Raw genomic sequence first — 18122 nt, 5'->3', positions numbered from 1 at the left:
GAAAAACGCAAAAAAAAATTTTGTTTTGGAATTTGATGAAACTCTGTGGATGGGGTAATTTTGATTAAAAAAGTATAAAAATCAAGTTAATTTAATGATTGGATGCAGAGTTTCTGACATATCGTAATATTTGGATCGACTTTAGTCCGTATCTCAAAAACTATTCGACCAGAATTGAAAAAAATACACTCGACCAAGTTAAGCGCCTTAACAATTGGGGCATTCCAGCTCTAGAAACAGAGTGCATTATATATTTATTAAGATAGTGATTTAATTAATTTTTTAAATATCCTTGTTGGTTCATTTTGTTTAATTCTTTTTTGCAATCTTATTGCAAGTTTAATCTTGAATATTTTTTTAAAACTCTGATGTAGGCGTACTTTGAGTAGAAATTTAGTAGATATCTTGAGCATATGCACAATTAGTTATAGATCCGCATATTTTAAAAGGTAAATATTTTGGTTAATCCTTTAAAAAATCCTTTATTATAATATATGTGGTCTTTCCACTTAAAGTCATATTTAAAAGTCAAACCAGGCAATTGTTTAGTAAGATTAACTTTCTTGGTAACAAATTTTTAATACCAAGGCTATACATATTCACTATTTACACTTAATAATAGAAAATAAAAAATATTTACAACTTTAAGACCAAAACATGTATAAGCAAAGAAATTTTTAACAAAAAAATTTGGAAACGCATTGTTTGAAAAATTAGTAATGCTTCTTAAACTGTTTCCTGGTAATATTTGTAAGAATTAACCTTAAAACATACCAGCAGAAAGTTAATTACAAAAATTTTTACAAATAATTATAATTTATGACCCCATTCTGATAAATTGCTACCATATATACTATCACAGACAAATAAATAGGTGGGCTACCAAAAAGTGACCCCATATTTTATTGCACTTTTTCTTTTTTGTTGGTTTTTATAATAAAATAATTCTTCGAAACAATCTACTTTTAAAAATTCGAACAATTAAAATAGTCCAACCTTTAAAATTTGAAAGTTAAATGGTGGATTAAAATTATAATAGTTTTATTATGACTTTATTTTTTTTAAAGGCGTTTCATATTTTTATTATGGTTTAAGTTTAACCACTGTAAACGAATTTCTGCTTTGTTTACATTTGGCGAGAGAGGATTTTAACAAATATTGGTCAATAAAGAAAGTCGAATATTTTTTGGAAGATTATTCACGGTTGAAAACACATTATTTGTATGTGGGTATTGTGTACAAATATACCCATCAATATATTGTTGACAATTTTATGTTGGTAGCAATAAAGTATCAATAGCTGTTGGCCAATTCAATGCCACACAAAGATAATTGGAACAATGCTGCTATATTTTCAAAAAAGTAGTAGTTTTAATGACACATTATTCTGGAAATAGTAAATTCTATAAAATAACAAAACCAATATGATATATGATCAGTTTCCGATTTCTAACCTATCTGATTTATGCAAGTCTTGCTTGTTTTCTGATGTATGGAAAATTCATAAACAGTGTGTCTTTTTTAAGTTGATATACGCTTAAAACTCGAAAAATAAGTATAAGATTTCCGGTTCAATTAAAACCTCACACTTATTCATCAAACTTTAGATGAACACTTTAAGTTCTAAAGTTGTACTTTATAAAATCGCAAACATTTTTTGTTTGAAATATTTTTTCGTAAACTGAATAGTTTAGCCAGTAATTGATAGCAAATATCTAGCCTTCTGTGCGTTTCTTCATTCAATTTGAATAGAAATTGTCTTTTTAACAAACCACTTTTATTGGATTTATTGGAAAATTTTTTCGAAAAGTGGCCAGAGTTCGCAGAAACAATTACACGAAATAACTATATTGATACGCGAAAACAATTTTGGGTAAAATTTTTCAGTTCGTTTTTGCAAAAAATGCAGTTTGTGGAAAAATGTTTCGCACAAAAAATGCCACTTTTTCAATCAATAACAACTTTCTATTTTAAAGTGTTCATCTATCGATTACCACTTATGAAGTAGAGTGGGCTTTTCATTGAGTCTGAAAACCTGGGCCAAGTTTAATGTCTGCGTAAGATGTACGACTATAGATCCAACATTTTTTTTTTTTACCGATAACACTTATTTTTCGATTTCCAAACATATCTTAACTTTATAAAGACATATTTCCCTATAAACCATCGAATATCAAATTACTAGTTTGTTTTCGAAGATAATCTATAGTTTTGGCAGAAGAAAAGTATGAAAAAGAGCAAATTTTAAAAGAAATTCTTCGTGGGAATATTTCACATTTAACAATATTTTTATACCATGTACATATGAAATATTATGAAATATACATAGTATATTAAGTTTAGTCCCAAGTTTGTAACACTTAGTGACCTAGTTTGTAGCAACATAGGTCATCTTGTAAGCCGTTAGAGATAGATCAAAAGTTTAAATGTTAAAATTAAAACGTCCCTTATCAAAAAAAAAAAATAAACAACTTTTGTTTGAAACATTTTTTTTGTAAATATCACTGTTTACTCACGAGGGTACACATTATATGCAAATTTTATAGTATGTATTAATATGAAATTATCAGTTATGTATGTGTGACATGTGAAGGTATATGTGTAATGTGACTGTGTAATGTAACACTGTCAATATATGGTATTTCAACAATTAACTCAGTCAATTGTTTGTTTTCATTTGTTTTCTCTAAAATTAAACAAGTTCAGATCGTTTTTCATTATAAAACCTAACATAAATAATTCGAACATGATACATTTAAACATTTGTATACCAACATAAAGTCCAGGACACTTTACTCGTTGCAGAACATATTATAAAGTTGCAACAGAAGAGGTTTGATATTTATTATCACTCTTTTACGTTGAACACACAACCATGTTTAATAATATGTATTCTTTTTAGATTACTTTACGATTATATTGTCCATTAAATGTTTGTAGAGAGTGTTATCTGAATATTCCATTGTACATAGTGGTATAATTACACAATTATTGCTAAACATGAAAAACGTATTTCTTGACACAATAAATTTTTGCTTGAATCGAAGATAATTTTCCTGATATATGAATGAAAATTTGAAAATATTAAATTAAAAATTTAAAGTAACCCCCGTCATAAAATCAGGTTTGATCGATTCGTTTGTGGCATCGAAGCTGCTAAGCGGATTAACCGATTTTGATTTTTGTTGTTGTTTGAAAGGCAATTTTATCGAGCGTATTCTCGGTTATGTTTCAAGCAAATCTACTCGGCCGTTTGAAGATCATCACCTCTTTTCTAATTTTATCGGATACGGATCCCTAAACTCGAATTTCAACCCCTTCAAATAAAACAAAAAATCAAATTGGTTCATTCTCCTAGAAGCTTCGATGCCACAGGCAGACACACAGATACTTATACACATTAAACGTGAAACACTTCTCTTTGTTAGTCGAGTGTTAAATAATTTCTTAGGAAAGTAAAATTCCGAGAGCGAGAAAAAATTTGCATCTGGCAAGAAATTCGTATAAATGCGAAGGGGATCAAACGTTCTAAATATGTCTGGTAATAATGGGCTTAAATACTATTACATCATGAAAGTGAATGATTGGACCTCGAAATACGTAAAAGTCCTTTTGGCTAAAATTTATAGGTTAGGTTAGGTTATATTGGCTGTCCATGAAGGGCAGACTTAGGCTATAAAGCTCATTGTGATACCATAATATATGTGTTTTACCACCTTTCCGCTGATAATATCATTTATCAGCTCCTCGATTTCAGAGTCTGAGTGCACCTCCTTCATGCAAATACTATGCACTATACCAGCCCATCACAATTATTAATTAAATTAAATTTGCTGCGACAGGGGGAATCGAACCTGCTACCCTAAGTATACCGCGGACGGAATTGGTTATTAACCAACTGAGCTAAAAGTGCGACCTAAAATTTAATTGAAGTGGATATTCGGTTGACTATGCAAGTTACAAATGAAAAATGATCGTGTAAACATGATTTTAGAATAGAAACAAACAATATTTTAAACAATTCAGCAACAACAACTTTTTATTGTATAGTAAATGTTTATTTAAAGGGTTGTAATTAAAATAAAGAAAAAAATGGTAAAAAGATATGAAAATAACAGCAAAATTAAATGTTAAATTAAAACTGTTTTATTAGACCACACACAATGCAATGATATTAATTAACATAAAGTTTGACCGTCCACCAATCAGGTGAGTAGGTACTATATGAATATACCAACAGACGAACGGACACAAAAACTAAGAAAAATATTATTATCAAGATTTTGCCTTTTTTATTCAAAATACAAAAGGTTGCGTGCAAATATAGCCTTTGGGTATCAAACCAAGGACTTTCTTATTCAGTATTCTTCTATTCGTCTTCTATTTATTGATTAAATATAGTTTAAATTTGGATGGGGAATAATAATCAATTTTTGGAACTATGTTACTTTTCACACTGTATTTGTTTGCTGGTTGGGAGTTAAAACCAAAAAACTGCAAGGTTAGCTATGGAATTAAAACTTTTCAATCGATTAAGGTTACCATGAATTTTGAGAAAATGCAAAAACTTTTTTATAACTGTCAATTTATATTTCTTGTCAACAGAGATAATTTACAGTAAGTGCAACGCAATTTTTATTTTATGCCTTAATAAATATCCTTATCAAACTAAACGTAATATACGCACATATTGGGTTGACTACTAAATCAGTAGTATGGTTTTTTAAAACTAATACTACAATTATTCTCGATAAACAGAATCTGAAAAGTGGATGCAACTCATCTTTTATTTATGGAGATAATGATTGTTCCAACATAAGCTGCAAAACATGTTCGAAACATGATCTATAAATGTTAAGAAAACCTTTTTATAACTTTTTGTTTTACTGGAAAGTTTTTTGTGTGGACATTGAGGGTCGCACCAGACTCAATTTATTAATGTTTAACTTCTTCGGGTTGTAGACGTCTTTAATCGTACGGGTATCATAAAATTTTCGATTTCGTTTTTCGAGGCAAAAATAATTAATTTCTATCAGAAAGTTAAAAAGCTACAACATATAAAAGGGAGTAAATCGCATAAGTATTAACGTAACGATAAACGACGCTATAATATAATATGCTTTCAATGGTTTATGTTACCGGTTTTGTGTCATGTTTTTAAGTTTCAGGTGTGGGTGTATGATGCAGTTGGTTCATTTTTTTGTTTATACGTATTATAATACTAAACTGATGTGTAATTCATTCACAGTAATCTGATTCATTCATTATTGATAAAAAAGAAAAAAGTTTTAAATGAAAGGAACACTAAAGTGATTCGATTGTACAGTGATGCTGTAACAAACGAGACGAAATAAGTCGATGAGAGACGAGACGAATATGTATATTAGAGCTAGCTTAATACCCGCCCGCATCACTGGGGCTAAATGTAAAAACCACCACTTAATAGCCTCCAACTCTCTTGATCTCACTTATTCCTCTGCTATAACACTCGAAGGAATTGCTGTATACAGCTAAAATATTTGCACAGTTTTCAATTTTTTTAAGTTAAAAATAGTCGTAATACATTGAGTATATCAGAAAAGAAGGCCATGAATTGTTTGATACTTACTATTATACATTTTGACAGATATCTTTAATTTATGGTTTAAAATGTAACAAAACAATACACATATAACACGTAGATAATAGATTATATCCCCACTCAAATCTAGTTCAACCACTTGAAACATATCTAAGAATACTCTTCATTAAATTACCTCTAAGGCGTTTGCCTTTGACTGTCCGTTTAAAATTAGGGTGCGGGTTCGAATCCAGACAGCGGCAGTGTGAACAATTTATAATTAATGGGAGTGCAGAATTGATCACATTGTCGTCGCTTGGATAAGAACGAAGTAACCGACTCCACCCACATCAAAATGTAATTGCAAATATGTTTGTAATTAAATATAAATGTCAGAGAAACGGAGGTTAAACCCCATTATTATTATTATTATTATTATTATTACCTCTTTCCTTCAAGCATTTTCCAAATTGTACCGATATAGAAGATCATCACCAAATGTTTAGTTTTTTGAGTACGGAACTCGAAGCTCGCATTTTAAAGACAGCTAAAAACACTCTCTCTTAAATTATCTTTCAAACAAAATAAGAAAAATCAAAAAATCAACGTGTTATACTATATGTTTCAAAATTTCTCGAGATACTCGCAAAACTCGACAAATCTTAGCCGAGTATTCACGTGCCTCGAGAAATGAAAAATGTCGAGAAACTAGAAAAATAATAATAGAAAAGAAAATACAGAAAGGTACTTTAAATATTTCCGCACACAGGCGCTGTATGGCTTTAACATGGCGCGCTGCTGACATTAATGAGACTAAAATCTCATAATATTTCGTGGTTACATGAACTTTAATCTATTTACAAAGATAAAAATTATTATTTAACCGAGAAGAACTAAATACACATTTTGTTTGCACAAGTATATCCTTAACATCTGCTTTTTTTTCCAGAAAAAAAACCCAAAAAATTACCAAAAGTTACATATTACTACAATGCATATAAGAATTAAGAACAAATATAAAAATGTTAATGGTTTTTAAATAATTTTTGTTAATACATTTACAATCATTAACAAAAAAAGAGTATATGACCTACCGAGAGGCTCTCCTTAAAACATTATTTTAATGTGATTTCATTCCAACCTTTTTAGTTTGTATCTGATAAGACACTTTTTTAATGTTCATATTTGAATTTCTGTTCAATAAAATATAGAAATTCTAGACACGTTAAAATTTGGCTTCGCTCGAGATACAATTTGATAGTGGAAGCGGAGAGAAAATATGTATTCAAGATGTAGTTTGGTTTAGTTTAGTGCCAGTAAACAAATTTACAGTGTTTCAAAATTTAAAACTAGAAGTTTAAACTACTTTATTGTACAATCTTGAAATTGTGCACTTACTTTGCAATGTTTTTTGTTGAGAGAGGTTATCAGCGCTACAATTTTAATTAATTATGAAATGTTTTATACATGCCCACTAAATTGCCAACCAAGGTACTAGAAATAGGGCCCGTTGTGATACCGAAAACAGGTTGGCCCATCCCCGAAAGGCCGAAGAGATCGTCAAAAAGAGGCTGGCTCATGTAAGTCCATCTTCTCAAGGCAAGAGCTGGGCAGTGACAGAGAAGATGAGACATTGTCTCCTTCTCTTCATTACTGTGACAGCTCCTACAGTTTTTGTGGTACACTTCCAGGCCCAGGAGTTCAGCATGCCTGCCGCCCTAATAGTGTCCTGTAATAGCCGCAACAACTTTGCTAATAGGGGCCCATGGAAGTGATATAAGATCTTCGAAACGCCTACGATTGTACTTAGACCATATCTGTTTTGTAGTACCACAAGTACGTTCCTCCCTTCATCCTAACCTAACTTAATTGTGGTTTCATTTTGTGAGAAAATAAGAGTATTGAAAATCAAAACGTGTAAGTACGGTCAAGAGCTGAAGAGTTTATATTTCAAAAGTCTACTAAATTAGGTCAGTTATTATTGGCTATTTTATTGAATTCTTCCGTCTCAATTTACAGTTTTATTTTTTCCGGAACTCGTTAGAAGTTCCAGAAACCAATTGTGTTACTTATCGTACTATTTAAATTTGAATGAAGGAAGGCACCCTGTACTTCTTTCGTATCTTTTTATTTTCTTTTAAATAGATAATAAATATAAAATGCAATGATGTGTAACAAATTTACTTAAACCAAAGGCACATTATATGTTTAAGTAGTTAGGTATTTATGGAAACGGCATCCATCCATACCTCTATAAGTCTATACCTTATTCATGATTTTAATAAAATTTACTGATTTCATGGTTTTCAAAATTTTTACTTTATTTGAAGAAAAAAAACGACTGGACATTCTCTTTTTCTTTTGAACAACCACATATGATTAGTAAAATTACATATTTTAATTCCTAATATTTATTTACACAGGTGAACTTGATATCAAAAGACCGTTGAATATTATTAAGATTCACTAAACGTTTCACCGCTATAAATTCCAACCATTTTTGATTAAATTAATTTCTATTGTAGATTGTAAATTCATTTTTACTTCTATGTACGTAATAAGCAGTACAGGTAAACTACATGTTTCAGGGGGTCCTGTTTTATGGCCCCTTGACTTATTGAGTATTTCCTTAAGTATTCCAAAAATTTTACTTTCAGTCATTAGCTGCCCTACTACTGATTTGTGTACTCAAATTTCTTTTAACCAAAATAAGAATGAAGATTTAGAGGCAATCAATATTTAGAAGAAATAAAGTATTTACTTAAGACAAATGATCGGAAACAAAAATCAACGAACAAAAGCCCCAAATAACTTTACTTTGTAGGTAATTTCACGGGTAAACAGTGATGTTTACGAAAAAATGTTTCACACAAAAGTGGTTTATTTTTTTATAAGGAACACTTTTTACATTTAAACTTTTGTTCTATCTCTAACGGTTTACAAGATGAGTCCTACGGGCCCAAGACCCAATTGACCTATGTTGTTAATTCACGAACTCGTCCTCACTATTTACATTATCAGCACGTTGTAAAAATTTCAGCGTGATATCTCTTTTCGTTTTTTGAGTAATCGTAATGACATAGTGACATTAGGTGATTTTATGAAAACCTAAACCAAAATTTTGTTCATAGCATCAATATTTTTAAGCGTTACAAACTAGGACTAAACTTAATATATCTGGTATATTTCATACACTGGTATAATAAATACAAAATATGAAAACGATCACATTAAGTGTACTTAGAAAAACTAGTTACGTACTTTTACCATAATTTTTTCTCGAGGGAAATATTTGTCATTCTTAGGATTTTAACAAAATTATTTCAAAGAAAACTATTATTTTTACATAATAAAACATTCCTTTGAACACAATTCAATATAGGATTTGTATTTTAAAAATGCAAAACTTAAACAGCTTGAATGCTAATAAAATGCGATTTTAGAGGAACGTTCTTGAGAGTTTTTTGAATGTAGTTTCCAAACAATAATGGAGAAAAAACATTGAAACTAATTAATCCTACAGTAATTAATAATAGCAGAGAATTTTATGGTTATAAAGTAGCATTTAAATAAAAAATGTGACTTTCACATTTAGACATTCTGATGGACGAAGACGATTCGTATTAATAATTATTTTAATACGGATTAAAGAAATATATAAGAATTCAAATAATCATTTTAAATCTTTTTGCATATTATGTGAATAATAATTTAAAGTTTTACAAACAGATACTGGCATACCAATGAAGACCTTGATTAAAACTATTTATGTGTCAGAATTACCATTAATTAATTGAAAATTTAATGCAAAATAAATAAATGCGGAAATGCAAATCAATTTTATCATAAAGTACCTAGATATATGTATGCATCTTGAATAATTAAGTAAGTTACAAACTTTAAAATTGTTTATTTCAATAATTGAACGTAAGCCCAAAATGAATGAAAACTGATTTTGATTTGCCTGTCATTCGGAAAAGATTTGCAATGATTGGATAATACTAGGGATTTCAATAAAACTATTAATACATTTCTTGATTAACAAAGTTTCCAAAAATCACAAAAAATTCCTAGTTCACCGGGCTTTTTATTATTACTTTATCGTTCAAAGTTGGCTGAAAAAAATGATGAATCATATAGTTTTTTCTTTTTAATTGGATATTTCTATATCAAAAAATCTAAACAGTGTGATAAAAAACTACCTAAAATATTTAGGCAATCTTTTAGTTTATAATAATATCATAAAAATATAAGGTTGCCAATGATATAAGAACAAAATTTTAATTTAGTTGTGAGTTCATCACTTGATGACCAGAGACAACTATAGTCAAAGTATTGATGATTGCAATATCTATATTATTAAATTTATAAGCTTCACTTACACATAGTATATTATATATTTTTGTAGTTGCGTGGTATTGTAAAGCCAAAAATAGTTGATTACTCGGTTACAAAGAATATATTTGGTTTAAATGTATGCACCGTGCAATAAACCAAAACTTTTTTACAATACTTTAGGCTTACAATCAGGTTAAACAGCATTTTTCCTAAGCAATTTTATCTTTATTAATCATCCAAATGGTAGGCAGAGAGAATCATAGCTTTTTGACTCGTTGATAAAAATTAATTATGGACCCATGGTCTATTATTTTGAGTTGAATTTCTTGTTAATACATCTGTTATTTTTAAAATACTTAATAGTATTCTACGAATATTTTTTCATCCTATAATATGACAAACTCATTAGATTAATGAAATCCATTTATTTCATCTATAGATGAATTAAGCATATTTGGAATTTTGGTGAAATTTATTGTCTAACTTTTTTAATTTTTGTGTTGGAAAAAAAAATGTGTAGGAGAACACTAAGCCGTAAGAATTGACAAGGTAATCAAAGACTCCAAAGAAGATGTACTCATTCTCTCCTGGATTCCCGGAAAGTGTTGTAGTAGTAATCTTACGTATGCGCTGAAGAAGCTTGCCAACAATCTCCTGGATGCCTCATGTTATCTTTGACTTACGTACAAAAAACAGGCTTTTTAGCGAAGTCAGGCAAGGCGATGCGAGGACGGGCGAGACATCACAAGTAATGCCAATAAATTTTCGTTCTTCGCTCAACCATGTGCTATTTGACAAAAGTTTGTAGAAGGCTTTAGCAAAATGCTATTTTCCAAATTGAGCCACTGAAGTACCATTAGCTAGATCGACATATTTTGACGTGTACTATAAGTGGCATTGCATTGTCCTGACATAAGAGACTGTATGTGATAAATAAGTACTTCTTCTCTAAAGACCTCGTACATAAAAATATCGGACGTCTTTATTGGACCAAACTGTACTTAATTACATTACAATACTTAAAAAAAAATTCTTTAATTGCATTCTATTGTAATAAACATTTTTAGCACAAGTGTGAAATATTTCTAGGGCCCACCCCTAATACGTATCTCCCAAAAAAAGGCTCAGAATTATATCCAATATAATTTTTAAACAAAAATATAACAATAAAATATATTAAGGTCTTTAAAAATGGACACATATTTTATCATTATCAAAGAAGCCGACAATTTTCGGCACGCGTCTCTCAGAGCTCATGTAGTGTTAACTATATTTTTAAATGCATTGACCATTGTCCAAAAATAAGCAGGTAATAACGTACAATAACGTGTACCAATCCGTTACGATTAATTTTATGAAATAATAAAAAATAAAGTTATGGATATAACAATATTCTAAATAAAAAATATAAAAAATTTTGCCTATGGCACGAGACTTAATGTGTTAAATATTTTTTTTTATAGGTACGCATCCTTTAATTTCATATAAATCAGTGAAAGTACCCTTAATAGGCCTTTTATTATGTTCGTTATTACAATAAAACTTATAATTACATTTCTATACCTCTTGGTGTTCAAGACACCGACAAGCCAAGAACTAAACATATTTTTCTTAACTTAAAATTTCATGCCACACGTCGAAAAACATGATATTTAAATCATAAATAATCAGATTACAATCAAATTTAAATCTTATAGGCCTTTGTCCTGATATCGATTTCAATGTATATCTGTCGTTAAAATTTGAAAATGTGCGAGAATAGATGAACAAATCTAAAATAAATATTAAAATCGATAAATTTGAAAGGTATTAGTAATTGAATAAAGTTTTTTGCTTTTTCTTGCAAAACAACTTTTGATACGCAGTCGCATGTTATGACTTTCCTCTTTTTCAATTTGTACATTTAAATCCTTCATATTGCCTTCCATAAATTGATTTCGCACAATGTTTTGGTTCGATAACGAACGTTGATTGAAGCAATAAAAAAATTTTAGGACAAAGGCCTGTTCAATGCAGTGTGTTTTTGAATAGATCAGTAATAATTCAGGAAGCTGTCAGGTTCGTCGAAACAAACATTTTTGTATGAGGAACATGTGACGGGAAATGACCCATCGATGGATATAGGTAAGTTTAGGTTATATTGGTTGTCCACGAAGGACACACTTAGGCTATAGAGCCCATTGTGAAACCATATATGTGTGTTACCACCTTTTCCGCTGAAATTTCTTTTATCAGCTCCTCAATGTCAGAGGCTGAGTCCACCTCCTTCGTACATGTACCATGACCAGTCCATCACAACTATTAATTAAATTAATTTTGTTGCAACGGCGGGAATCGAACCCGCTACCCTGAGCAAACCGCAGACGGAATTGGTTACGCCTTAATGTACTGACCTACCATTGCGACATCGATGGATATAAGCACAGTACATTTATTCTTTACCCACCTCAGAGAGTAATATAAATCCGTACCAAGAGTGTTTTAGAAAGCATAAAAATAATGGATATGGGGAGATATCAACGAATATCTCATACGTAGAAACCTCAATATCTATTTTTTCTCAGTTAAACTAAACTAAACCTGCAGCATAACAAAATAAATGAAATTTTTTTTTACAAATCTTCAAAGTAATAATTCTTAAAAATTCAAATAACTTTTTCACGTCCCCGTATAGGCACCTTAACTACTTACACAGGTGTACGTGTAAGTTATCTAACAATAATTTCCATAATACATTAACGATGTTTACTTTCAATAAAAAAACGTTAAATATTAATAATCTCATTTACATGTCCTTTGAGGTAGTGGATATTTAAACCAGAAAAAAATTCATTAATACAAAAAAAAAGGTCCACGTAGAAAAAACAGTACCATACCTTACATGGATTACTTTTACGTAAAATTAATAAGGGTCGATTTAAGGTGACATACCACTGTGTAAATACATTAGTCAGGTTTTTTGTTATCTTTAAAAAAAAACCTTGTGTGAATGGCATTGTTATTTTACTAATGACATTAACGAATTTTATGTTGATATAAAACTAGTGATTGTGTATTACAATCAATTTAACAATATTTTTAAGATTCTATGAAACGTAAAGTTCTTTATTTCAAAGTAAAAAAATTGAATAATCAAACAAAAAAACAAAATTAAAAAGACAACAAAAAAATAAGTTCATTACAATTTGGACTAAAATGTACTAAATAAATTTTATTTTAATGTAAAATTTAATGTTAATAAAAAAAACTTTTAACAAAAAGAAAATCGACTTCAAAAGAAAAATTTTTCCAAAACAAATTAATATGCACTAAAAAGTAAAAAAATAATGATAATATAATGTAGTTAAAATTAATGTTATTTTTTGAGTTGGTGTCAGCCAAGGAAACAACTCTGACAAAACAGTTTGCTACATTAGTTTGGCTGACACCGACTCCAAAAATACAATAATTTTAACTACATTATATTATCGTTATATTTATCCTTTTAAGTGTATATTAATTTGTTTTTGAAAAGTTTTTCTTTTGAAGTCGATTTTCTTTTTGTTAAAAGTTTGATTTATTTTGTGATTTTTAGTGAATCTGAACTAGGTACACTAACTAATTTGTCACTAAAAAAATAATCATCGAAATCGGTTGGCTTTATATACAGTTATTCGTCCTCTTATTGTTTTCTCATGAATGCCTTTGTCAGAACTGGAGAAACATGAAATGACGCCACATGGGAAGCACCAGCTTTCAACTAGATAAAGAATCATCAAAATCGATTCATCCAGTTGAAAGTTCTGAGGTAATACACATAAAAAAATACAGTCGAATTGATAACCTCCCCCTTTTTTGTTTGAAGTCGGTTAAGAAACGGAATACGTTTATGAAATTATGGATGACGACTTGGTGGTATATGATATTTATAGATGAAAAAGTTAGTTATAATTAAAGATAATTCTTCAAAATAAATGAGAAAAAACTTAATTCCATCATAATTAATCATTACAATCCGAAATATAAATACAATTTAATAAAACCCTTTCGATAATTACATTAATAACAAAAATATTTAAATTAAAATCAACAAACATTTTTAATAATTAACAGTTAATTCATTCAAGTTTTCTTTTGACAATTCACAAGTTTTAATAACACATGCTTTAAAAAATTCGTTAAAATTAATAAAATAAAAAAAAAACTATTTTAAAAAACAAATCACTTAAAAGTTTATCAATAAAAAAAATCTTTATGATTGTTATTATTAACGAGTTAAAGGTTAAAGTTTTTTTTTTTTTTTAATAAAAACTTTGGTAACAATACGTTTTAAATTTACATTCACATTTATGTAATTTGATTTCTTTTACAATTTTAGATGTAAATTAAAAAAAAAATACAGGGGTGCATTTTTAATTAGGATTAAAAGTAAATACTGTATAACTGGTTATCACAAATTTGTGGTGTATTTAGTATGCAAACAAAAGGTTATGTTAATCATATTTACAAAGGATGTGAGATTTTATTGTATGGTTGATACTTATACAGGTGAATAATTTAATGAAACAAAACACCTGATTTTTTTTTTTTTTTTTTTTAATTCATCGCTCCTTTTTATACCATGTATATATGAAATATACATATTATACCATGTATATATGAAATATACATAGTATATTAAGTTTAGTCCCAAGTTTGTAACGCTTAAAAATATTGATGCTAGAAAAAAAATTTTGTCATTGGTGTTCATAAAATAACCTAATTAGTCCATTTCCGGTTGTCCGTCCGTCCGTCCGTCTGTGGACACCATAACTTAAAAACGAAAAAAGATATCGAACTAAAATTTTTACAGCATACTCAGGACATAAAAAGTGAGGTCAAGTTCGTAAATGAGCATCATAGGTCAATTGGGTCTTGGGTCCGTAGGACCCATCTTGCAAACCGTTAGAGATAGAACAAAAGTTTAAATGTAAAAAATGTTCCTTATCAAAAATTAAACAACTTTTGTTTGAAACATTTTTTCGTAAACATCACTGTTTACCCGTGAGAGCACCAATTAGGCGGAATTTTTATAATATGTACTATACTTGATTATCAGTTATGTATGTGTCACATGTTTGTATGTGGAATGTGATAAAGAAATCAACACTGACTATGCATGGTATTTCAACACTTAACTCAGTCAATTGTTTGTTTTCACTTGTTTTAAAAATCATTTTAGACGTTCGCAATAACAAATATACGTCATTGTTTTTTACATTTTGTATTTTATTATACTGTACTAAAACAAATACCGTTTTTGAATTTTTCATTTAACTTTTGTTTTATTATTTTTAACCAGAATATATGGTTAATTTTGTAAAATAAGTAACAGTCTCATTTTCATTTAAACTATTAGAAAATATATTCACAATAATGTACCATTAAAAGCTTAAATTTGAGAACATACCAAGGATTTCCTGCGAGTTATAAAAGCCGAGAAAATAAGAGGCGAAGGCGAGATATTATCGCGAACATTCATACATTTAAAAAGTAACTACAATATTTAAACACTTGTACCTCTGTGTCAAAAAAAATGCACGTGTTTTACCATTCTAAGTACTATAGCTATAACATTGTATGTGAATTACATGTACTGTTATAGTAAAATCACTTAGAATGGTTCAACTTTTGCATTTATAGTGTACTTTGGATCAAATCATTTAAATAACACATTAGAATTTCCAGTGCACTAATTATCAATAAACATAAAAACATAATAAAGAAAATGAAAATAAAATTAAGAAAATTAAATTAAATTATAATTTTACTAAGCAATAAAATAAATATTTTTTACATGATTATTTTTAATTACCAAAATGTATGAATATAAACCAAATTTATTAAAATATTTCGTTTCATTTTTTGTTGTAAAATTGCTTATGTTTTGTAAATGCTATGAATATAATATCTATAATTGTTGTCACATTATCTTGCTTTGTTATAAAGATTTCAGGTAAGGAAAGATTTTGAATAATATAGTAATAATTATTCAGTTTTATAATATAATTGTAGCAAACAATGTGAAATCATTTAACGAAGCAAAATTGTCTTTGCTATTACCTAAAGCCTACAGATATATTGTACATTTACATATTCGGAATGCAGAAAATGGGAAAATAAAATCATGTTTAGGTAGTCTAATCAAAGATGAATGGATATTAACGGCAGCTCATTGTGTTTCAAATCGAAAAGTAAGTACTTTTTTAAATATCATTTAAGAGGCTTTTGTGTAATACTAAGGGTCTATGAATAAGCTATTCTATAGAGTGGAGAAATACGGTTTAGATACTGATTTGCTAGTAAATCAATCAAATTAGAGAGGTCCAATTAGGAAAAATATTTTCGTTTTCATTAAAATACAAGGTTTAATTCGAGTTGCTTCGATTTATATCTGCTTTACAATAATTTATTTAGCAAAATAAGAAATAAGTATCAATTAAATTGGGCTGTTGGCTCGAAAAGACATTTTGGAATTTTCAAGGTTAGCCGGTTTTTTTTTTCGTTATGTAGTTAAATCTGTAAAATAAATTACATCACAGCTGAAAAGAATGATACAAGATTGGTGAGTTTCAAAAAAATTCCAATAAGATCGGATCAAATTTGCCTGTGTTAACAAAAAAATCGAATTTTTGAACTTTATGACGTCATCAGAATCTAAAAAATTTAATTTTGCTCTATCACATGCAAATTTTATCCAATTTTAACAAATCAAGTATGTAATCCTACTGACTTTGGGTCATACTTTTCATATTTGTGATCAAAATTAACCTAGCTTTAATAGGTTTCAAGAATGTGGAGTCCTTGTCCCGGAATTAGCCACATAAGTGATAGCTAGCGAAAAACTGGCATCGCAGCTGAAAAGAATGACCCAAAATTAGTGGGTTTTAAAAAAAATTCCAATAAAATCGGATCAAATTTGCCTGTGTTATCAAAAAAATCGAATTTTTTAACTTTATGACGTCATCGGAATCCAAAAAATTTAATTTTGCTGTATCACATCCAAATTTTATCCAATTTTGATAAACCAAGTATATAATCCTACTAAATTTGGGTCATACTTTCCAAATATGTGATCAAAATAAACCTAGCTATAATTGGTTTAAAGAGTGTGGAGTTCTAGTCCCGGAATTAAGAACATACATGACCCTTTGAAAAAATCGAGAAAAACGCAAAAAAAAATTGATGATTGATCTAACATAAGTAATCCATACTGATATTATTCAATTTTAAATTTCAGCCAAACAGTATAACTGCACATTTTGGAGCTCTTCATTTTCGCTTATTCACACGAATTGAGTTAATATTTATACATCCAGCATACCAAGCATCACTTTTCATCCATGACATAGCCTTACTAAAAATCAGAAGGGCATATCGTTCAATTGAACCAATTCCATCCGTATTGAATTTACCTACAAAAGAGCGTAATCATTTTAAAAATATGGTAACACAATTTCGTTCAGATTACACACCAATGTTGTTCAAATGGAATGAGAATATGACTTCAATACATGCAAATCCTATATCGGTAGTAACCAATGAAATTGCAACCGGAAAATTTTGCCAGAAAAATTTACACAAGGCAATATGTACTCAAAGTGCTGATAAAGGTGTTAGTATGACAAAAGGTGATAGTGGCACAGCGGTTATAGGCTTATTTTATTTATCAGCTGAACAAAAGTATGTTTATTTTCAAATTGGTGTACTGAGTTATTTGAAAACAATCACACATTTTAAACGTCATCGAGATGATGATGGAAAAGTTCGTGATAATGTTTTAAGACAAGATTTCGGTTATGTTAGTAGCAATTTATTTTTTTATATAGATTGGATAGAATCGATTATATATACTCCTGTTCCTAAATCTGTTATTGAAAAAAGGCACAGTGACGTGCATCCTCTGATACCAAAAATCTTACCGATGAATAATTTTAAGCATTTGAACATAACAAATCCAATGGTACGCAAATTTATTTCATAAAATCGTAAAGTAGAAACACAAAATTTCCCTCACGAAAATTGTGCCCAGTTTTCATTTGTAGCTCACGCAATACAAGTTTGATACAGTAACTTTTTAACCCGACTGTCAAAAAGTGGTTATGTTTTTTTCGCGGGTATCTTGTGTTTTTCTTAATTTTTCCAAAAAATTTCGGTTTTTCCAATTTCGATAAAACTCAGAATTTAAAAGAATTTTGATCCAAAA

General features: G+C 29.1%; 1 protein-coding gene across 1 annotated transcript; it reads left to right on the top strand.

The window, feature by feature from the left end:
- The first annotated feature begins 15792 nt into the window (after positions 1-15792).
- On the top strand, positions 15793-17754 carry LOC123295915 (transmembrane protease serine 2-like). Its single transcript, XM_044877376.1, has 4 exons — positions 15793-15872; positions 15932-16110; positions 17157-17564; positions 17746-17754. Exons 1-4 carry the CDS (start codon positions 15815-15817, stop codon positions 17752-17754), a joined length of 654 nt encoding a protein of 217 aa, XP_044733311.1. The 5' UTR covers positions 15793-15814.
- The last annotated feature ends 368 nt before the right edge of the window (positions 17755-18122 follow it).

Source organism: Chrysoperla carnea, chromosome 3 (genome assembly GCF_905475395.1).
Source record: "Chrysoperla carnea chromosome 3, inChrCarn1.1, whole genome shotgun sequence".
NCBI classification, from domain to species: Eukaryota; Metazoa; Arthropoda; class Insecta; order Neuroptera; family Chrysopidae; genus Chrysoperla; species Chrysoperla carnea.
This window is presented reverse-complemented; position numbering and strand designations above follow the sequence as displayed.